The sequence below is a fragment of the Fulmarus glacialis genome, unplaced genomic scaffold, assembly GCF_000690835.1.
Source record: "Fulmarus glacialis isolate BGI_N327 unplaced genomic scaffold, ASM69083v1 scaffold9701, whole genome shotgun sequence".
In the NCBI taxonomy this organism is placed as follows: domain Eukaryota; kingdom Metazoa; phylum Chordata; class Aves; order Procellariiformes; family Procellariidae; genus Fulmarus; species Fulmarus glacialis.
Window position 1 is genome coordinate 25222 of NW_009193381.1, and position 23821 is coordinate 49042.

Sequence of the window (23821 nt, forward strand, 5' to 3'; positions counted from 1 at the left end):
TAAGCCCACGGGCTTTAGCTCAGAAGAAAGCTGGCTTATTTACTCAAGTTAACTCTCGCTGAAGATGAGTTTATGGAAGGTAATGACACCATTACAGCTCCATACAGAAAGACATTTCTAAGCTTTTTAAAAAAAAGTAAAATCCCATGCGCGCTTCAAACTACAGGTATAATTTTTTTTTCCTGAATCCTCCATTGGAACTTGAATTTAAAACACAGTTTAACTCCTCAGTATGTGAAATCTCACGGCCACATTAATCGAGAACATCTGAAGCCAGGAGAAAGAAATCACTTCCAGTTATGTTGTCAGTGTTATGTGCAGAACATTCCCACAGCTGTAGATCCATTGTGCTCCATGTTATAAATAAGAAATTGCATGGTGACAGCTAAAATTCAAAAGCATTAATGTTTCTCTTTGCAACTCTTTTTCTATTTTTTTTTCTTCTTTTTTTTTTTCAGTCTTTTGAGGTTTCTCCCCTTTCCCTCCTAGAAGAAGTTACGTGAAGCAACATTATTGCTTACTCAACTGACATATTTACGGTAATTAAAAAATAGTAAATGCCAAGCGAATATGACTAATGTTGCTATTTGGCAAATAAGCCAGAAACGAACTTCTATAGATTCCGAACCAGGCTGTCGTATTTGCGTTAATAAACACCTCTCCTTCTTCTGCTCATCTTGGTTATCCCAGCGCTTTAGGAAGAAGTCTGAAGGCAGCTCTAAGGACGCGGCCAAACGCTGCCCCGACCACCATCGCACGTCGAAGCCATCGAGTTGCAGAGCGCAAACGCAGCTGAGTCGGGCCCCGTGAACGAATACAAACGAGCTCCCTTGTATCTCTCGTGTTCTAGGTTGTGGTCCCTTTCAGCCATGAAAAACAGCTACAAATTGTTCCCAGAGCTAAACCACTTAACATCTTGGCACTTGGTTGTTTTTAACTTTGTAACAATAGGCACTGTTCACTCCTCTCAATCTCAGCTTTTTATTCTATAATAAAGCAGGAATACTGATGAAAGGCTAGTCACGGCTTCTCCCCGTGGTATCAGGGTGGTGGCATGTGATGATTCACATGGGGTGTGTTTGATCCAAGAAAGCCCAGCCTCTGCTTATTCTTCCTTTGTTCTGTCATCTAAGGTGGAAAGGCAGAGAGAGATGAGTTGAGAATTTTTTTTCTTTTTTTTTTTTTCCTTTTTATTATTATTTAGCAGTCACAGAGCAAGATACATACAAGCAAAACAACAGGGAGTGGAATCCTTTTCTTCAGCGTTGAAAATTACAAGTAAGAGATGCCTTTGAGGTGGGAGATCTGTTTCCGGCAAAGTATGGACATTTTATTCTCATTTGTACATTATTCTTACCCAGCGGCAGGTCTTACAGCGTATTATTTGTGCTGCTATGGTGTTGTGTAGCCCTGCAAAGGGTCAGCATTTGCACTTGGTGCTGTACAATCACAGAATTAAAAGATGGTCCCAGCCCCAGAGAGTTTAAATTTAAGCCAGGAGAGAACAGATTCAGCCAGAGGGAGATAAAAAACCCACCAGGACAGTATGGGTAGGCACAATAAGCAAGGGTCTCAGCACATCCAGCCTAAACCTTTGTCGAGTTTTTCACAGGGAAAAAGAGTTTTAAGGAAGGATTTGAAGGGGGATCATTAGATAATTCTGTTGATGCCACTGAAGCGCTTCCCACAAAGAAAACACAAAGATGCTTTTCTGAAACTGTAATGAGCAAACCAGAGGTGACCAGCATCTTCAGCAAAAAAGGAGCTGGCCTTTTGATCCCGAAGTGAAAGAAAACACGTAAGGTGGTTTAGGCAGGAGCAGGGCTTTAAGGGAGGCCAGCAGCTTGTGCTCCACACAGGAGAGAAGGGGGAGCCGCGGGAGGAGCACAAAGACGAGGGTGACACAAGCAAAGCAACAGGCTCAGCAAATTGTTTTCACAACAGCACTGTTGATATTTTTAGTGGGGGAAAAAAATCCAAGTTCAGAAAGCTTTTCTACTGATCCCCATCACTACGCAGCTACTTCTGACGCTGCGTCTTTTTTATTGCCGGGTTATGCAGTACCTGCATATGCAAAGCCCATGATCACTTCTGGAGTTTTCCCTCTGTCCTCGCACACTCACTGGGAGGATTTCATAACTAATTCCCCTTTGGCTTTTCTCCTTACCTGTTCTCTGCTGTTGCTAACGGAGTACAATTTCACTCCAAACCCGTATCAGCGTATCTACTCAGAAAGCTTACTGGAAGGAAAGATAAAACCTTTCTAAGACAAAAGTCTCTTTTGTAACACTGTCCTAACTGTGACCTGATGAAAGGTAGCGCGTTCACCCACACGCGCCTAGGTTGCTACCCACTGCAGGACACTTACCTGTTCCTTGAGCTCAGCAAGCTGACTGGAAAGCTGTTTTACAAGGCTCATGGTTGACTCCAGCCTCTCTTGCAGGTTCCTGATTTCATTTTGCTCACTGTCGCCTTCATTGCTAACCAGGGACATGGCTCTCATCCGAGGGAACCAGTCCAAATTCTTCTCCTACATGGGTATTAGAAAAATTAGTAATGTTAGTAGGGGCTTATGCAGTGTTACTAAGCTGAGCCCAGAGAACGAAAACTCAGAAGGACTTCTACTCAGTGGATGACACGCAGCAAGCGAGCTTAAGAAGCAGTAAATTCAGAAAGTATTTTACACGAGCATTTTTGTTCTCGGTTCTCCTTAGCTACAAAGATGGCACCAACTGCAAAATCTTGGTTCCCCACAGCTGCACCTGTATTGCAGCGAGGGTGGTGTCAGCACATTCATCTGCGGCTCTGGCATGCAGAAACGCCCACTGGGTCAGCTCTGGGGAGACTTCTCTGGTACGCTAGCACCAGGAAAGCCTGAGTGCTCCCCGCGCTTTGCTCTTAAAGTGTATGCAGGGACACATTTCCCCGCTGTCTCTTCAGCTTGGCTGGCCTCCATCTACCTCAGCTGTCCTTGCAGCAATGTCAGCGAGCCAACATCAGGAAAACAAGACAAGCCAGAGTCCTATCCAGACTGGCCTGGAGCGTGCCTACTGCAAGAGCAGAGGGACCTTGGATTGAATACAGCTGCCCACAGGAGAAGATCTGGGGTCCTGGGAATGGTTTAGGCTTCAGCGTGCTATTCAGATTGTACACCTTAGGCAAATGAGAGCACAACCCCATGGCCAAGGGCTAACCTGCTAAGGACCAAACACTGCGTGGAACAGCACTGAATTGGGTGTTTCTCTATTCATGGACTCAGGCTATGAATTTAATCATGATAAAAATACTGTAAATAGATGATACGAGTCAGGAAGGTGCTGCATATCAGTATGAGCCTGAATTGTCTCCATGGCTCGAGGGCACAGATATTTGTGTGCAAAGCATATCACATGGAGGAGACTGGAGGGTGCAAGCCTAGGAGGAGTGGCAACCATGTGGCAAGCAACCCGATTTGCCTTAAGGCACAAGACAAGAGAGACAGGTCCTGTAGCTGGCGATGCGTTACACCAACGCACCTCTGCCCTCCACCTTGGGGGGAGCGGGAGGATGTGGTTAGATCATATGCATGGTGGTTTGCAACGGGCCTCTATGGACACGTGCACTTGATAACTTTAGAAGAGAAACAGAATGAGCTGGAGTGTGTTTCTTCCAGACTCCCGCACTGTGAATGGCCCCACACAAATAGCACTGTATCGAAAAGAAAAGGAGGAAAAGAGGAGAGGAGGAGAGGAATAAAGGAGTTATTTCCAGAAGTCCACCTACAGGACTCCTGGCAGGCAAGAGCTGTGCTACTTATGTTGTCTGGGCTTGGTATTCGGTAAAGTTTTAAGTGCATCGAACTTACTGTAGTCTCAGATTTTGCCTCACCATGAAAATACAAACGCCACCGATGATTCTGCAGTATTTACAGCTGGGCAGCCCAGGGCAGCCATACGTGAGCAGGTTCCACACGGGCTGGCCTGGCAGAGCTGTGAGCCCGGGGATGCACCAAGCGAATACAGCTTTATCATGCTTCCAGAGAGAGTTGCTTTCCAACTGTAGTTGCTCTGCCCTGATCACCAAACCCTCCCCTCCTACAGCAACATGGTTTAGAAATCACCAAGCTAACCCTCGGTAAGCATGGAAGCACTTACGGTATTCAATGTTTTTCCCCTATTTGCGTTAGCCCAGTCCCCTCTGTTACCCTGGATAAGACTAAATGCAAAGCCATAAGAATTTTCGCTTGTTTTCTTCTTTTTAACTCAAAACTTCTAATGAGTTTTTGTCCGGCTGTGCAACCTCTGGTCCTGTCGCTAAAACGACAAGATGTTCAGGAAATAAGACCGTGCCCCTCTGTTGCACTTTGCAGCCCAGGGCTCACTCAGCCGTGTGCACTGGTGGAATGAGGCCTCTTTCCTCACTGCCCACTTTCTTGAGCCTCGTGATCTCATTATGACAATTTACTGTGGTTACGCATGATGCCATTTTCAATGGGTCATAACTCATTCAAATCAAAACCTGTTTTCACCAGCTCCGCTGGTGAGCTCGAAAGGAGCGTACGTGACCCTCCCTGCTGGATATCCCCAGCGGACACACGGAGCGGTAGACTCTTATTTCTGCTGCATGCTTTTCTGCTTACAAGACCAGCATTCATTTTCTACGAGTATGCTCCAATATTTATTTTAAATTTATTTTGGCTGGGATCTAACAGCCTATTCATCACGTGCCTAGTGTTAAGCACAGGTGTACTCATTTATACTAAGCTTAGTTTGTGCACAGTGCCTTTCTGGATCAATGCCTTTTTTTCTGCAAAACGTTTGCCAGCAAATTCATCTGCCACTACAGGCACAGAAAGTGAATTCAAAGAAGCTACAGTGAACAGAGCTGCACTTGTATCTGAACGGTTCCTGGAAAGCTCTGGTAGCTGCACCCATTACAGCTTCTCTTGCTTGAAGCACCTGAAGATATCAAACACAAGGCCATAGGAGCCAGCTGAGGGGCTAAGAGCCCTTTTTGGCAAGGCTCACCATAATGCCGAAGTTTCTAAAGCCAGACTGCACAGGGAGAGCAATCTGAGACTCCATCATTGCGGTTCTTCTATTTGCTGAGTACTGCTGCCAGGATTGTGAAATGCACTTTGCTAGTTTTGTTTTCCATCTGCCACTCCCTCGCTTCTCCAGGACACAAGGCAGAGACCGCTGACTGCCTTGGAAAGATTTTTGAGGACTGACCCTCCACCGCACTGCAACGTCCAGAGGAACACCACACAAATCCGTGCAGATGCCAGATGTCCCAGCTCAGTGGGCTTGCCTCTCTTGAGGCTCCCAGCGTCACCTGCTTCCCTCCTCCTCGGCACAACATTATACTTTCTGGGAAGAGGGATGACCAGGAGCAGCTGAAGACAGGGACACAGCACACAGCACCTCACCTGTTGGCACGTGACGCTGCGGTGCTGATGGCAGCTCTTCAGCTGGAACCACTCTGAACCACGTGCCAGCCCATCTCGGCCACCACGAGCCCCAGCGTCATGGGAACTCAATGGCAGACTCCATTCATTCACGTGTGCCCAGCTTTGCCTTTCCAGCAATGCTGTGATAATCTCTCCCAAGAAAGAAACCCCGTTGTGGTTTAGTTACAGACCAAGAAAATCTGGGCATTTTTTGCCAAAATGTTGTGGAGGATCAAGCAAAGACTTGATCCAAGTTCAATGAGAAGGTGATAGGTTTGCATGGACCGGAGATCTCATGAAAAGATGCTACTGACTTCTATAGCTTTTCCTAGCAGCAGAGAGGCAACAGGTCAAACGGCTGACCACAGGTCTCTCACTTGGTAGTCCCAAGTGCTGTGTTGGGTGCAGGCAGGACTTTGCTTCTTGGTTCTCAACTGCATGTACATCTAATGAAATCCAGTCCAGCTGTGTATCTTTGTCATGCAAAGTATCAGAAAGATTCAAAATTCAGTAGGTCAGTAGGAAACACATTCTAGCGTGCCAATCTGTCTTTAAGTTAAAAATACTTACGTAGCTTTCACCGACAGTTCCATGATAGTGCATGCAGTAGGTATATTCCCTTGCTGACCTGCCTGCTTTTGCCGGTCAATATTACCTTATTTTTTCATTGCATGATGAACTGCAGAACTTTATTAAAGGGCAGCATGAAAATTACGCCTGGCACGCAGCCCTGTTTGCTGAGTCTATACCGCAAACAAACAGCAATTGCTGCTGGGGACAAAAAACTTTTGATCACAAACCTGCCAGGATCCAGAAGGCTCCAGAAATTGGACAAGGCTCCTCTGCTGAAAATTTTAGTGATCTGTAAGTGTTCACGGGGGGACAGGCACTCTGTGACTGCTCAGCTATGGGAAAGCTATTTTTACTTCAAGGTAGTTGCTTGCCAATTAACTGAAAGTAGTTAACATGTTTGTACAACCCCAAACATTTGTTCTGGGACTTAAATGTTTATGGGCTCGGTCCAGGGTTCACCTTGACCAACTAACACACGTTAAAGCTGTAACATGCCTCCTCTACACTGCAGGTGCACTCCTGCTTTACCTTATTTGACTAGTGTGGGGATGGGATTTTGCAGGGTGTTACTATTAGTTAGCTATTAGTCTTTGAAATCCAACCATTTTGCCCAGATTAGAGCTCACCCAGACATTTTGAACCTGGCCCGGAACTGAGCAGTAATTTGGACGAGGGAGGTAGGCTGCTGGCAGGGAGCAGGGCAAACCTCTGCAAACAGCTGTCACAGGACTCAATCAACAGCCACCAGATTAGCGCGAGGTGACATAACTCGAGCATAAATGAGCTCGCAAAGGGTGAGGTGCGTGGATGGGACGCTTAAAAACGAAGCAGCCACTGAACACAGAATTAATTGTTAAAATGTACTGAAACCTTCCTTCTAAACAACCGGGGCTGAACGCAGTGTATTGTTACTGTTATTCCATTCTTGCACAGAATAGCAGCTATTCGCAGCCCAACCGCAGCAGCCCACCTACGGATCACAGCACCTTCCCGCACCACACTCCCTTCACAAGCATAACGTGTGCCTCACAAAATTCGTATTTAAGTATACATATGTGTCCAGGGCAGAGAGTCAGCCAGACAGGAAGGCTGCAGGGACAGAAAGGAGCTGCAGCCTCCTCTCCGTCAGTTCAGCTGGGTGGAAAAAAAAAAAGAAGGAAAAAAGGCAGGTGGGGCTAGCCAAAAGGCTGCCGGCCAAAGAGACTGCACACGAGCAGAGCAGACATTTCGTGTGGTAATCCAGCACGCTCGCTCCCTCCGTCCTCCCCCTCCGGCTGGCGGGACTCCAGCGGGAATCACAGCTCACCCGGGGCGAACACCTCTCTGCAAGGTACTCTGGGTACACCTAGCTGCGAGGTGCCGACGGCCAGGGCACGTGCCTGAGAAATCACAGGGCTTAGAGGATTTGCTACTCACGTTTTCTGAGAAACCTCAAACCCTTCTTCTCGGAGAGGCATGCTCAGAGCAAAAGTCTGTGTTTGCCTCCTGGAGTTTTCTATGCAACTTTCGCCTTCCCTTCTGTGGGCTTTCCAGGGGGAGGGCAGAGCTACGGGCTAAGTCCTCCCTTTGGTAAAACATTGCCATTTTTCTGACTTTGCTAGCTTCAGTTGAGCATGGATGAAGAAAAGGCTGAAGAAATTTGTTCAGAGTTTCTATACTTTGTAAAAAGTCTCTCTCAAGCCATCCCTGTCCTGTTGGCACAGCCAACTGGCTTCAATTGAGCTCTCACGCTGAGCTGAATCCATGCCTCCGGAGTAATTGGCAGAGGGATGTTTCTTTAGGAGGTGCCGGTTTCACAGGCTAGCAGCGAGATGGATCAGCTGCAACCAGCAGGAAAGATTGGGCTGAGCCTTTAGAAAATAGATTACTAGATAACAATGAGAGAAAATAGGTCAAAGAGTAGAACGAGGGGGATGAAGCAGAGGAGCGAAGGCAGCCTAATGCATACTTTCTGCCTATGCCACTGCCATGGGCTCAGTGCGCCACGCCACCGTCAGCTGTACCAGACTTTCATTTCTCCAGCAGACTCTAATGCAGCGCCTCTTAGCCCTTTCTACCCCGTGACCCCTTGTTGCAACATGAAAACAAGCCGTTTTAGGACTTCCCTCCTACCTATTCAAAAAGAAAAGCGGCAATGACTGCTCGTGACTCCTCCTGGGTTGTGACCTCCCCAGCTGCAAGGATCAGAGCAGGAGAGGGGCCTCCGCATCCCCCAGCCCACCGTTCCCCCCTCTGGCACAGATCATTCGCTCCTTGGTGACTCAGTGAGGTGAGCGAGACGGCCATCAGGAGGCTTATTTGTTACCTAATAACGAGGCTGAGAAGACAAGTATGCTTAAAGCCCTCTGAGCTGCCCAGCTAGACGGTGCAGAAGAGGAACATGGACATCGCCATGAAGGTTTGCTACCAGCGCCTTGGTGTGCTGCGCTGGGCGGTTCGTGGTATCCCACCCTGCAACACACGTTCGTTGGTGTGCAATGAGCAGCAACCACCGTGGCAGCCTGGTAAAAGCCTCCCACAGCCTGAGAGAGACTGAAGCCTCTCAAGTGCCCATTGGGGTGGTAAAACCCTGCTGCACCGGCGTTGAGGGGAGCCACCGCCGGTCACCCTGTGGCCTCCAGGCCTGAGGAGCGGCACTGCCGGGAAGCACGGCACAGCTTCACCCTCCGCGACTCGGTGGCACCCTAGGACCCGTGCCTCAGCACGAAGGCAAACATGCTGTCGGCACTGCTGCTCTTCGGCAGGTAGCTCGTGTCCTCTCAGACACGAGAACGAACAAGCCATTCACTCCCCTTTTCTGAGCTAGCACCTTGAAGAAATAGTGCAGCGCTGGGTACAAAGAGATCTATTTACTGAGAAATTATTCTGTATGTCTGAAACATAAATAAGTCCATCCATTCCCTTCCCAGATCTGTTGCCCGCGTAAGCAGAGAGTGATCAGTCCAAAGGACCTTTTGAAAGCTATTATTTTTCTGCCTAGAGACAGAGTCTGGTCTTAAAAGTCTGTAGTTATGTAGCTCCTATAGCCTCCTTAAAAAGGGATTTTAAAGATTTAAACTATCTTGTGCTTTAGATGACACAGGACAATAACCACTTTGTGATTTAATCACAGACAATAATAATTTGGTTCAGTGCATGATTCAGCTAATCCACAATTTGATAAACGTTCATCCTAAACTACAAACCCAAATAGCTTTCTGCAAATCCTGTTTGACACTTTAATGTTAAGACTGTATTTGATAAGGAATCTGTGCTGTACAAAAATATAGGGAGGGAAATTAGGAATTGTTATGCATCTATATGCATCCACAACAGTAATTCAAGGAAAATAAAAACAAACCTTGGCAATTACAGATAAATCTTTATGCAATGAGAAAACTCATAGGTCTGGCTGGGTCTATACTGGATTGATACATGCTACAGCTTCCACAGCTCATGGAAAAACAGAGAAATCTGCTTCCCCCTGAAAGAAGGCTGGAACCATAACAGAGACCCACCGTCAGCTTTAGCAGCATTGATGCATTTACTTTCATTTTAACTTGGCTGAATGTTTTTGAGGGCTGCAACAGAATCTATCACCGTAATTCTGAATAATTGCGAGTTCTTCAAGACTGATATCCAGGCCAGTCAGTTGTAAATGTCTGAGTGTTTCAGTATCAGCATTCCCGCTTGTGATATCCTTGCAAAAATTATGGCGAGGAATGATAATAAACCTCAAATTGCGAAGATTTTTCTCTGATGCTGTATGTGGCAGTTTTGATACTCAGCTTGAAACTCTGTAAAGGATCCTGCTTTTCCAAGAACAAACACCCCAAAATTTCTGCTTATCAAACACACCTAAGGGAGTTGGCATTAGCCTCCAAGCAATGGAAACAATCATGAAAATAATTTTCTACAGTCGAGACCCTAAGTTTGAGTGTGATCTTGCACTATTGTTGTGGGCAAAACCATATGCAAATGCTAAGTACATGAGACAGCAGCATGCCCTTTCAGTGAAAAAGGTCAACCACGACCTGGGCTGCACCAGCGAGAGCGCAGCCAGCACGTCGAGGGAAGCGATCCTGCTTCGGCCCCGAGCAACTTTACCCCAGAAGGTGGAAAGCAGAAACCGAACTAAGCAGCTCTGTCACCAGCGCACCGAGACCGCACCTTCCAGCCCCCCTCCAGGGGGGAACCCGGGGGGCCCGCAGGTGTGCAAGGACCGCAGCCGGCCGGGGACTCACGAGAGTTGTGTGGCACAACTTTTGTGTGCTCGGAGGGCCTAAGCTTGTATCCCACCCCAGCACTATTCCCCTCGAAGCCACGTTTGCCTCTTTTGTCTTCCCTTCCCTGCGGCACATGTTCATTTCTCAACTGTTGATTTCTTCTGCTGTTTCAATTGCTCTCTGCCACCTTATCTCTATCATAACCCCGAGAACTGATATTCTCTTCTGCAAATCTTCAAGAATCCCAACACTAGGATTTGGTGCTTAATATTTGTACCCTTAAAATAGATATAATTATAGATTTGTGCAAAACACAGGTTTATTTTTCCACATTCCTATGTTTTTATGTTGTTAGTGGTTACAGGACATGCTTTAGGAAAAACACTTCAGATTATTCATTTAAAATAATGAAATTATTTCTGATATAATCCCTGGATCTTGTGCATAACGAAACAACATCTGGTACAGAGATTAGAAAATAAATGTTCTTGGCTTATTTTTTTTTCTTTTGTTAAACAGATGTTGTTGATACAAAATGCAGAACTGTAAATCATAGCCTGCATGTGGACACAGACTGTCACTACTGAGCAAAAATTTACTGTGGCTAGATAGAGATTTGAAACAGCAATGAATCACTGGCTTAGTAACTTTATTCACGTGGGTATGGTTTCAATATTCTGACATTAAGTGCACATGTCCTTAAAAAAAGAACCTTTTAATGGCAGCATGGGAGGCTCTGGTTTAGTTCCAGCTGTCTCAGTGGGGGAAGCACAGCGTAATGCAATGGCAGCCTCTGCGCAGAGGCACCTGGCAGTTCTCCGTCTCCTCCTTCGCAGCTCATTGCGGAGCCGCTATTGAATCCCGCAGGGTCGGCCCCTCCAGTGCCGAGAGCGGTCCCTCTTAGTGCCGCACCGTGTAAGGCAGCCGTGTCACAGCAGAGGGGCTGAGCTGCTCATGCAGCCCCACCGCCGCCACCAAAATGCCCGCAGCTCTAACTTTGTTCTCCCTCTCCTTCCCTCGCTGCCCCCAACATCGTTTCAGCAAATTCACCATTCGTTTGCCAGACTGGCTCATGCCTAGCTGAACGGTAACGGTATTTCTGCTTCCCGTTGACTGCGTTTCAAGTGAGCAGAATTACGATGCTCCTCCCGCCCCTTGCCATTCCTATCAAACTGCTTGCACTAGCACGCTGAAGCCCCCCTTCTCCTGTTCTCCTTTTAATATTGATTTTCTTTTGCAAAACATGCTAGCAGGCGCACTCCAGATACTGAACTCCAGGCAAAAGCCAAGGGCACTAATCCCACTGCAATGTAAACATACCCCATAGTATCACGCCGCTGCTGGGGACAGAGATGTTGTCCGCTCCTTAGAGACACAGTTACCATTCAGCTGGCAAGAACACCACAAATTTTGACCTGTTTTTGTCAATGTAAGTGCTGGTTTGATCCAGTGGATCAGGGTCTGACTCTATGGTTAAACTCCAAACCGTGACCTCTCCATCCTATCTTTTGTAGTACAGGATTCAGGCGCATACTTGTTGAAATTTATGCGTTTTTTTCACATTTAGCTTTAATTCTCTGGTCCTGTCACCTTGTATTTTGCAAGTACTGTCCATTTCCTAGCTTTAGCTTCAATTTGGTGTAACAGAATCGTTGGGAAATATAAAGACTCAGCTGGAGACTCGTTTTTCAGAGGCTCAGGACTTGACCTTGCTCTCAGCTTTACACAGGCAGAGCTTCGCTGATTGCACCGTGATTGTTCTGGTTTAGGATACTGCTAGAGTCGAGGCATTTTGGATCCTGATCTGAATGTTCCTGCTTTGGGCCCGTTTTGACTCTGATGTATTCTGCACATGGTGCGGTATGAAAGGACAATTTAAAGAACAACATTTTCTTTTAAAATTAACAAGAATTATTACCTATTACCAATGGGCTATACAGAACTGTTTTGTTAAGCAATGACGTGATCATGCACATACCATACACGTGCATAAATGCACATACTCGAGTATCAGTCAGAGGAGAGGAAAAAGATCTAGGTTTCTCTTTGAAGTGTCTCTTGACAAAACAACACCAAGCAATGGCCACCTTTCAGCCTTATGGGCCTGAACGCTGTCAACCTGCTCTCAAATCGTTTGCTCTGTTCAAACGCTTGCCCATGGGTTTTGTACATTCCTCTGCACGGCGAGCACAACTCCTTGCCCGCACAGACGCGATGGCCATGGAGAGGTCCCTTGGCAGGTCTGGCTGTGGCTGGGTGAGAGGCAGATCCCACAAGGTGCCACCTGCCTACTGGGAAGCACAGAGCACTTTTATTCCCTTTGGGAAATAGGTGGAAACCAGCAAAACCAGGCCCGCAAGGTGAAACGTCTATTCGTTCAGGTTCATGTCTACTGTGCGCTGTTTTCAGAGGTTGCCAGCATAGATCAATAAAAGGAAAAACCACCATGGTACCTTGTGAACCTTTATCTGCCTATACTACATTTTCATTTAGTGCTTTTACTCGCATTGCTAGGGACATATTGAAATGGATCCTCTGTACAGATCTGCTTTTTCTTTTTCTTTGTTTTTTTCAGCTCAGCATTTAAATACGGTTCGCTCTGTTCAATTAAAATGCATTTTCTCTTGAGAACAAGCAGATGATCGGTTTCACAAACCTGGAGTTACAATTTTCCTCCAGCAGCACCCAGCAAAATGAAAAACAGACACAAAACATTTTAATCACATGTGTATAAAATACACAGGGTTCATTAAACATGATTTAAAGTTGCCTGTTTGTTTTGGAGACTCTTTAAAGCTCCTACTACCCCAAACTCACAGAAGTGTAATGTGATTCCTGATCTATTGAATTTCGTAGGATGGCTGTAGTGGGTTCCATTATATATAAATTGGATGCAGCCAATTTACAATCTCCGATATATACTTTTATCTCAAAATGCCCTGTGAGGCAATTGTGTAAAGTACTTTATCAGGGATTGTTGTTGGTAATATTGCAAGATTTCATGATGTAAAAAATACATCAATGTCATTTAAATTGAACAAAATGGTTCCCGTTTTTTTTCCTGTAGAGCATTTTTAACCATCTTCTCAACAAATCTGTTCAATAAATACTGTATGAAACAAACATTTTGCACTTTGTCCCACAGATACAATTTGCCAACCTGATTGATTTCTTTCTCTACAACTAATCAGATTTCTTTAGGCTATATATCTTCTCTTTTATTAAGGATGATGCAATCTTAGCTTTTTATCATACACACATCCACCACAGTAAAAAGGGAGAAGATTCCCTGAACTAGCCTTGCAACCAAATAGAAAAACCTGACACAAATCTCATAAAGCTGATCCCAAAAGATAAATGGCACTATGAGACCAAAGTTATACAAATGTAGAAACTTACCAATGCAGAGTAATACTGCATTACAGAGTCATATGGGCTGGTGGATTTTTCTTCCCATGACAGATACAGAAAACAAGTAACTTCATCATATCTGTAACACCCTGTAAAACAAGCTCACACTAATGTTGCACTCAACTGCCCCAAATCCTGCTGTCTCTGAACTGTGAGAACTCAGAAGCAGAACTACCATTTTCTGTAGCCTTTCCCTGTTTTACATTTTGCAGAATCTCACCGCTATGTTTGGAGTCCAACCAAAGTTGTGCTTATTTACTTTTAAATGGTGTTCCTGGTAAGGCAACAACCTCAAACTCATCTCCCAGTTCTCTTACTAATTGCCCTCATGTCTTTGGGCAAACCCATAGTCCTTCCTTTCCTCACCATCTGCAGTTATCTGCCTTGGCTGTGGATAATTTTGAAGTCTCTTTCCCATTCAAGAAGCCAGAAGCTTAGTACCACTGTAATACAAAGAACAATAATTGTTTTCAAATGTTGCAATAATATTCTCAAAGAGCATTGAAGTGTTTTGTTTGTTGCTTCTCCCGTACTGCAAAATCAAATGAATTCGGTTTACACGCTTTGGGATCTGCTCATCATATTGTTCCCCTGGGGTTGAACTTCTTATCACTATCTGTGACCCCAGTCAAGGCCCAGTTTTCATTTGGCAAAGCCATACACAGCCAGTCCCAGGAGAATCAAGGCTCTGTTACCGCCAGGATTCTAAGCGCAACAGTAGGTGCCTATCCAGTGCCTTGGAGAGCCTTTCCATGATTTGAAATCACAGAATAAAGGTCTGCCCACACACAGATCCATCTCAGGCCACATGCTTCTTTAACAAAGGGATAAAAGATGGCTTTTGCAAGCTGCCTGGAAAGTTAACAGCTCTAGTCTCTGGCAGGTCAAGGCGGGAGTGGATTCCAGCAGGGAACCGCAGCCCGTGTCCTGCCAGCAGCGCTGCTCGGCTTGAGGGCGCTCCAGCTGGAACACCTCCACTCGCTGTTCGTGGGGATGTGCAAGTTTCAAGGAACACAGCCTCATGTCCAGACCCCTCCTCGAGTTTTTAAGGCCAGCAGCAAACAAACAAACAGGAATCCAACTCGGCTCATTTATTTTAATTTGCAAATTGAATGAATTGAAGTTGGAAGGAGGACAAGGAGGCTGTGACTACACTGTATTATCAAGGCAGAACCCGTCTTTATAGCAACATCAGTCTTCGAAGCCTAAATACTGGGCAACAGACAGGTCGCCAAATCTTTCAAACACAGAGGAAATCAAGCTAAGCTTACAACTGAGCCACAATACCAGAGAGCCAAAACCACCAGTGCTGGGTAGTATCAAACCACCAATTCCAGACCTCGGGGGGAAAAAACCCAAATGAATGTACTTTCGGGGAGTTTTAGGCTCCACTCTCTAACTTGCAATTAGATTGCAGCTTTTTATTCAGAAGTGATTTCAAAGGAAAGAGGAAAAAAGACAGGGTTGTGTTGGTGCTGGGACCTGTCCCTTTAGGAGTTAACAAGAACGTGAGGGGCTGAGCACGGAGGCAGCAGGGACAAGGGCACCACGCAATGGCACGGCCATTCCTTCACCGAGTCAGCTAGGGGGGTGAAGGTTATCACCATACCCTCGCTACACACAGCAAATCTGCCTGTGCTGCAGCACCTGCTGTTGATACCGATCTTTCTCCCGCTCCAGCTAATGGCATCATTTCTAAGGAGGCAGGATCAGATCCGTGGTTTCCCGTTCAAGCAGCAACAGGATAATTAATTTTACCTGTCTGGAAAAAATGTAGGTAAACTTAAAGCCGCTAAAACCTCAAGTTTTTACAATGAGGTACCAAATGAAGCCCACCTTTCCCTTTATTCGCCCTTACCTCACACATCACCTAGCCAAGCAGGCCAACTAAATTCTTTATGGCGTACCAAAGAGCCCATTCTGGAAGATGCAGAGCTCTTGAAGTAGAAAAGAAGATGCTCAGCTCTCTCATAGAATAGGAGCTTTGTGCAAAGATGCAAAGTCCTCACATGATGCTAACTTTTCATGCTTTGAGTAACACACAAGTGAGCAGGAAATCAGCTAATTAGGCACGTTACTGTAATTGCTTATTTTATGAAGTGGAGAGGGAGGTGTTTAGCACTTCTATAAGATAATAATGTAGAGGCAAAATTGTAGAGAGAAGCAAAATTAGCAATGGACTACCTACAGAAATGAATGTTATTTTTGAACAACAGGAAAAGCAACAATAGAAAAATAATTCAATACCTAGCAGCAGGAGAAACGACAACGCCTCAATATATTCTGTAAATGTAAAACTGGGTAACACGTGGGTATATGAGGGGAGAGGGACCTCCCTTCATATACCCAAGCAGTGGCTGAACCTGTGCGAAGCACAATTACAGCTCTATTTTAGTGACTGTATCACCACTCAATAGCTCTGAGATCCTCTGTGAATTTCAGGCAGACCTTGAGGCAGAAAAAGAACTTTCTCTGGGACCTGGTGCACCTAAACCAAAGCCCTGAACTCCCCACAGGGCCTGTGTCCATGTGGAAGGATGCAGAGAGCTGCATTCTTGCTCGCTCTTCTATTTTGAGCACAACAAAAAATGCGAGCAGTAAATCATCTATTTAGGCATATTTCTTTAATTGCTTATTTTATGAAAACCCAACTGCAGACAAAACCGACGTTGTATTTCCTAGGAAATTAGCCTGTCAGAGAGACCTCAGATCTTATTTAGCAGCCGGCTTTTGTGCTCTTGGTATTACTGCCATGGTAAGCAATTACTCATAATGTGACATGCATCATATCAGTCTTTTAAAAGTAATTACGAAAAAGTTGCACAGCTTAATGATATGTACATACATCTCATCCTTGCAAGTTTTGCTTTGATAACATCTGTTAGTTTTTGGAAGAAGGCCAGTTTTAAAAAGTAAAATAAATCAGTCCTAACAATGGGAGCATTATTAGCTTCCCAAAAGTTATAAGCTCCATGCCCCACTCCAGCAGAGCATTTGTGCGCACAAGTCCTGTAAGCATTTTCAAGTCTGTGAGTTGCCAGATCAGAAAATTCATGTTGAACTAGAATTTATGATAATGAAGAAGCCTTAAAAATACAGTTTATTTATAGTGAGCCAGTTTAAGAACCGCAGCTCACCATCCCTGGCAGATTTAGCTGTAGCAGTTGAAGGGGTCACCCCTCTCCTCAGCTGTGTGCCCTTTCTCCCTGCTGATACTATCCTACCTATAAAGAGGCAGCAGAATCAGTAGTGTGTCCTCTCCTCAACCAGTGCAGTTCAGACTGGCGTGACTTCAATGGCCATCAATTTTCACATTAGTACTCGGGGCTGCGAACTGCAGAAGCTCAAGAGCGAACAAACACATCACTTGTCCTCCCCCCTCTGCTATTGTTGTGGTTAATTGCAACAGAAGGGTATGGTGGACATCTGGGGGAGGAAACTTCTTAAATTGGCTAGGATGAATCACCAGAGTGCATGTGAAAAACACCCGGAGTGTCTTCCTGACAACCAGAGTGTCCCTTCTGCAGCATTCACGTTACTTTGGATTGACATGTCTCTGGTTTAGGTCATTCTCTCTACCCGTACTGTGTTTAGCAATCCTCGGATGTAGTAAGGATATCTATAGACTAGAGATAAAAATTAGCAGGGAAAACTTTTGCCCCCAAAATTCAAAAAGACGATAGATAACAGAACAGAAAAATCCTGGATGTCAGAACTTTTTCTTCTCCAAAGAAGTTATATTTTAAGAGCCGAGGTCAACAGCCCTCTTAGTACGTATTATTTTATTACCTTCTTTGACAAAAATCGACAGCAGTAAAGAACAGCTTGTTCCACAAACCCCGCTCCTCCTCGCCCACCTGCTGTCAGCTTGCTCTTCCCCTTTCCTTATGGCAGTTTTTCACTGCCTTCACCCTGCCTGTCTGTATTTCCTTTGGACCTGCCTCCTCTAGAGCTGGGGTCCCCCATGGTTTGCTCGGGGATGGCCACTGAATACGTTGGACCCGAGGCTGGGGGTGCACACCAGGATTTGGCATCAGTGAAATGAGTTTACGTTCACTAACCAACCCTGGGACAACCTCTCACTGCCCCAAGGCGTGAAAGGACAGGCAGCCAGGCTCTCGACCCACAGCTGCCTGGCTCTGCAGGCTCCGCTTGGCTCATGCTTCTGCTGTTTTGACAGTCAGCTACTTCTACTGAGGTTGGCTAAAATGACAAAAATCCCCTTGCAGGCCACACATGGGTGTGCCAGGGACTATACGCAAGCAACTCCGGCTCCAGGAGGAAGCTTGTCCCCTGTCCCTGCTGCTGCGCTGGGAGGTCACAGCCACCTGGAGCGACTCTGGCCAGGACCTCGCAGCATCACTGCTGAGACCTGAACCCGGGGAGCAGCTACACACGGCCACGGCTCACATCACACCTCCGCTCCCGAGGTGGGAGCATGGCAAAACGCAGAGCAGCGAGGCAGGAGAGAGAAGGATGCTGAGGGAAAAGGGCTTGCGCTGCCCAGCACACAGCATGGGCAGAATGACAACTATTGTGAGGCTTCTCAATGGCTCATTTGGCATTATTCCCAGTGCTGCTTTTGAATTTAATACCCACTTCTGGGTATCTAATAGAAAAAAAAACATGAGGCTGGACGTAGGAAGAAGAGAGACAACAGCAGCAGCTCAAGGGAGCACTAAATTCAGATCAATTTTCAAACTTCAGTATTTAAAAAAAAAAAAAACACAAACCAACAGGAATTTTTCAAAATGGGGAATGCATTTTTTCTCACGACATGGAAATGGCGATAATATTTGGTAAATACTTCTTTTATTTAATAATTTAAAACAAAAAATAATGAAAAAAAGCTGACACCTTAAAATACTTAAAATGAAGTAGTTAAAACATTTTGTCACATTACCAACGACATGTCATTGCTGTGACACAAAAGTGCTTTTAAAAGAACTGAGTAAGAAAATCACTGTTCAGAATTTCAGGCTGGTCTTGCTCAACCTGTCTCTTCTACTTTGTCCTTATAATGTTGATGGGAATTTTGCTTTTGATTTCAGTGGAGGTGTTGGGATCCTGAGTAGCCTGAAGAGAGACTTAAGATTAGGAATTTGCCTTTCAGGAGAAATACATTTACAGATGAAACAAGATGTAAAGGAATACTTTAGGATACTAACACGATATAAAAGGCTCATGGTCCCAATGACCGCAACGGCAGCTGAACAAAACCTTTAATTTCCCACCAAAGATGGGAGATGGTCTAACGCATGGCAGTATCCTTTACTCTTACAAACATAGGCTGGTTTTAGAGCAGTTTTCAGCTGATTGAGGAGTTATGTAATTGCACCAATTACATCCAATTACATAATTAGAGTAAATAAGTAATAACATAATTAGGTGCTGTAATTAGGTAGTTATGACAGGTAGCACTAATGCTGATAAAATCCATTATGAAACTTGCTATGGACAGGGCACGTGAGAACAAAACTTTTAGGGCTTCGTTTGCAGAAGTCTTTCATTCTTGCAATGGGCAAAATAATTAATTTAATTACTATGTCAATAGCCTTTTATTTTTCCAAACGAATGGAGGCACAAATCACAGGCTAATTCATATCTCTTTGTTTTGCTGCAAAAAATTCAGTAACTAATCATCTACATTTTTTGCCTTCATTTATCCATGAGCTACCAAAGCTTAGGTGAAATCTGTGTGTACAAATTGCACCTCTGAAAAGAGAAGTCTAAAAATTTGGATGTTAACCTTCACTGTTCCAGTTATCGCATTAAACTGTCTCGTCTGACAAATGGACACAAGGAACATCCAAAGATTGCTGTATCGATGTAATACAAGTTATATGCATCTCTCTGGGTTTGGTAGGGATGGTATTTCTGGTCAGATAAGAAGTTTTTTTTCTGCAGGAATGAAAATTCAATAGGGGAATCATTCATGCAGGTTCTCAGTACAAATGGAAGGCATGTAGCCAGCTTTTCAAAGTTTCTGTCTTTTTGGATATTGTGTAATACCTGTCTGACTTCATAAAAGAGGCCTGGATAACAAACAAATAATAAAACCTACTGCCCTGATTTAATATTCATTAATATTTCACCCGATAACTGATATAAGATAGTATGCAAGAAGAATGGGCATCACTGGAAGAGCTGAAGTGCTTTATTCCCACGCATAAAGTAACTGTCTGAAAAGCTGGAGGTGTATAAACTGTGTGTTGTCTTACAATACATTTTATGCTTGATGCTTTTTTCTAAAAAGAAAAAAAAAAAAGAAAAAAAATAATACCTTGCTTTATGAAAGGTATTTACTGATTACTTCTGTCACTGCTCAGAGCAGTATGCTAAGCACTGAAGCAAATACAGAGCTGCTGGGAAAATCAAAATCACAGGGAACTGTAGGAGTTTGCAGCCAATGTCCACGCTCCAGAGGAAGAAAGCAAAAGAAATCCTCTGCCCCAAGGTCTTTTCAGGCCAGAGACATGCAAGGTAATGGGAATGCCTTGAAACAAGCCACCCCTGGAACAGAAATACAAGTGAACTTGGAAACCTGCAAAAATATTGCCTTCGAGTGAGGGGTGTGTACAACGTCACCTATAAGTTTCTTTCTCCCTCTTGAACTGGAAAACTGGGGAAGTGAAATTAGATGCGTAAAAAATTCCCATCCCTTTTGGCACCCAGCTTTTCAAATAACATTCCAAAACAAGAAAACCATAATATTCCTGTTTTTTTCCAGTTACGCTATCAGCAAGCCTTCAAACCAAATGCTTCACTGTTTGCTGGACAAATGATACATAAAAAAAGACTGAAAGTCATAATATAGACAGTCATATTTTTGGGTCCTGATGGGTCTGGACAAATGGAGAAAAGAGACTATCAGAAATTGTAGATGTTTTCCCTGGTGCTTAGTTAATACTGATAAGCACTCCAATGTTACTTTTTGCAATACTTTGCAAGACAGTAGTAGACAAGTACAAATAATAATTGGTTCCTAACTACAGTTGTAGGGGTAGTGAGGATGATACTTGGAGCTAAACTCTACTTTCTATTAAAGAAGTTACTGCAGCATACTCCAAAATTTTGACCTACGTGTATTTAAGGATGGATCTGAGCCTTGAAGATTGGATTTGGGTAGAAATTCTCTGTAAGTATTCCGGCTGTGAAAACATAGAATTTGGGTTTGATCCATTAAAGCTACAGAAGCAGCCATAAAAGATGTATCTAATCATAATAAAAACTAGTAGAGCTAAGAGAGCTTTTCCAGGAGTATGGTTCATGGAGTTTTTTCAGCCATATTCTGTATCACCTGAAATGTGAAATCTCATCCTACCTTGTCCCCTTCAAAGAGGTCCTGACACTGCCTTATTCTTCCGAACACCTTATTTTTATAAATATTTGTTGTATTCCCATTCACCCCTAGTGAGCCCCATTCAGCAATGAGTCAGTTCCACTGGCAAGCCCCAGTTCCCTTGAGAAAGGTTAATTTCAAGTCTGCCTCTCTCGTGCCAGATCCTAACCAGAACTTGGTCTCTTACCAGGGACTTGGTCACTTCTCCCAGCATCACAAGAATAGTCACTCAGCTTTCAGTCCGTCACAAAGTCTGAAATCAGCTTCTCTCTCTGTCTTCAGGACAAAAACCTCAGGCTTAATTTCTGCACGGAATGTAGTACATCTCACATGCTACATTCATTACTATCATGCTGTGTTTGAAACACACCAAACACATACGCTACATCAGGTCATACGGCTGACAGCTGCAAAACTACCTCTGAGTGTTTTCCTTTCGACTCTTCTTTTGGTCATAAGCAAAGCTGTATCTCTAAATCTCTTCTTCCAGTTGAATATCATACTTCCAGAATACTCCACTCTTCGAGTCAGATTATTTTCTTTCATTTCTTAATATTCCTTGTACCATGTGGTATACAGTAATCTCTCTGGCTCCAAGAGAAAGAGTCCTTTTTTGTTCACTTAAGCAGTTCCAGTTGCTTCTGCTACGCAGCACTAGTATTTCTGCAGCACACCTTCCCTAGATTTTGTACTGGGGAATTTAAACTACACAAAAATACAATTACTAATCCCACACCAGCCACTTGTCGTTTGTTCAAACATTTGTTTCTCTTTTTCTTCCCCACTCCTCCATTCCCTCTTCCATTCCATGTAAGCTTTACACTTCTAGGTCCATATGTACCTCTCCCATCATCCAAAACAACCATTAACTTTATATATACCCACAGAAAAAACAAGCCTTCCTCCAGAGGTTTTAGTAATCCCAAAATCTGGATTACTACTAACCACTTAAACCACCAGCATTCTGCCACAGAGCAACAGGGGCTTTGAGAAATCAATTCAGTGCTTGAGGTCACATGTGTTTTGGTGCTTTTCTGTTAATATTTTAGATATTCAAACAGGAGTTCCCACCATTAATGCAAGCGTAAAATACATTAGTGAATTACATCAGAAAAGTCAAACCACTGCTGCCACAGAATGAATACGCTTACTATGAATATTAATGTATCCCTTGGAATGAAACATTAATACTTAACATGCATACTCACAAAGCTTAAAATCATACAAACATTGCAGGGAGAGGAAGAGGAGTAGAGAAGGAATAGACATATGAGACAAGCCCTAGAGTCTGGAGACGTTATTGATTCCACGAATTAAGGTGCATTTCTGAGATAAGCTAAAATATTTTCATGTGTAAGAGGACAACTTGCCACGATGAATAATTTCTTGTAATGGAACAGAGGATACAAGCATTTGTTTTAGTTTTTCTATCTCTCCCATCATACTGTAGAAGTGTAGATCCATTATTGCCTGACAGTATAAATGCCCTGAGCTGGGCAATGAGATTGACGGTTCAAATTTTCCATGGACATAGGCTGTTCCTCTGTACCTAAGCACTGAATTCCCATCACCTGCCACACCACCTTCCCATGTAGTGGTAACAGTACTTACAAAAGCTCCATTTCATCGCAGCATTCAAGCATGCACTCCTGTCTAAACACGAGCCGTTCCACTAATGCAAGTTCTTCAAGGTAAGCTCTGTGTAAGCCTGCGCAGTGGGTGGGAGTCATCTCCTCTAACTTTAGCCAGCTCCCAATTAGGCATCTTGTCTAAACTAATCACTTAGGCTCTCAATGGAGTGAGAAAAGCAATGCCAGGGTGAGTCACCTCAGCTATCCTAGACACCTGTCTTAAGGCAGGATAAATAACCCAGCTTTCTGCACTGATAGGGCAGGGAGCTGGGATCAATTTAAACCAGGTGCCTGACTTGAAGATAGCTGAAGGGAGAAGAATCTTCCCCGTGGCTAAACTGAGGACTAAAAGGGCACCCAGCACTTCACTAATGAGGTTGGGTAGTATGTATAATCAAAGGCTCGATGAAGGATAACAGAACAGATACTCTCAATAAGAAATGTGGCTCCAGAAATGCATAAACAGCAAAGCCTGATGCACACCCTCCTCTGGGATTCAGACATATGCCAGCTCTGCAACCACAGACCCTGGCACAGGCCCTGAGCAGTGCAATACCTGCCAGGAAGTCCATGGGAAGAAAATGGAGTAGAATATCCCAACAGGTAGGAACAATTCCTCAAAAATGAAGCCCCAAGCCAGGCAGCTTTGATAATCCATCATTCTCTCTCACCAGAATGAACCCTCTTTGGTGGCAGGCTGGAAATGAAATGTAATCAAACATCTCTCTGCCCCAGTGTCATCAAATTTCTCTCTCTGAATCCAAGTCATACTCTCACTGCTTCACGAGGCAGTTTCTGTAGCTCTTCAAACCCCTGCAGCAGCTCTTCTTGGTCTTTTCAATAGCTTGTTCAGAGCAGTCATAGGAGAAAAGCACTAGCCCTCAACAGTGACCCTGCGTTTCACTGTTCACAGCAGGAGACGTCATTTTTCTGGACAGCAGCCCAGAGATACTGGACAAAGCCGGAGCAGCAGCAGATGTTATGATGCATGCTCTTCTGCCCCTGGTTTGGGCTAATGAGGCAGCAGAACCCACAGAGCATGAGAGCACGAACGCCAAACCGGAGACTATGGCCTGTGCCTTCATCTTTTTCATTATGTTTACGACTGGGCTTTGTTGCAGACTGTCTAAGACAGGTGAAAAGATCTTTAAAAATACAGATCGATACCTCCTATTGTTCAGAGAGAGGGAAAAAGAGATATTCTCTGCTCTAGCTGCAAGGAGCATCTCTC

General features: G+C 44.5%; 1 protein-coding gene across 1 annotated transcript in view; it reads right to left on the reverse strand.

Annotated features, from left to right (window-relative positions):
• Nucleotides 1–631: 631 nt before the first annotated feature.
• Nucleotides 632–23821, reverse strand: part of LOC104083796 (inositol 1,4,5-trisphosphate receptor type 2-like) — a gene marked incomplete at its 5' end in the record, with an annotated part of 45436 nt that continues 22246 nt past the window's right edge. Inside the window, 2 exons of the mRNA XM_009587423.1 lie at nt 632–1128; nt 2369–2530. Of these exons, the coding sequence (XP_009585718.1) occupies nt 1042–1128; nt 2369–2530 (249 nt within the window). The remainder of the gene's footprint in view (nt 1129–2368; nt 2531–23821) is intronic.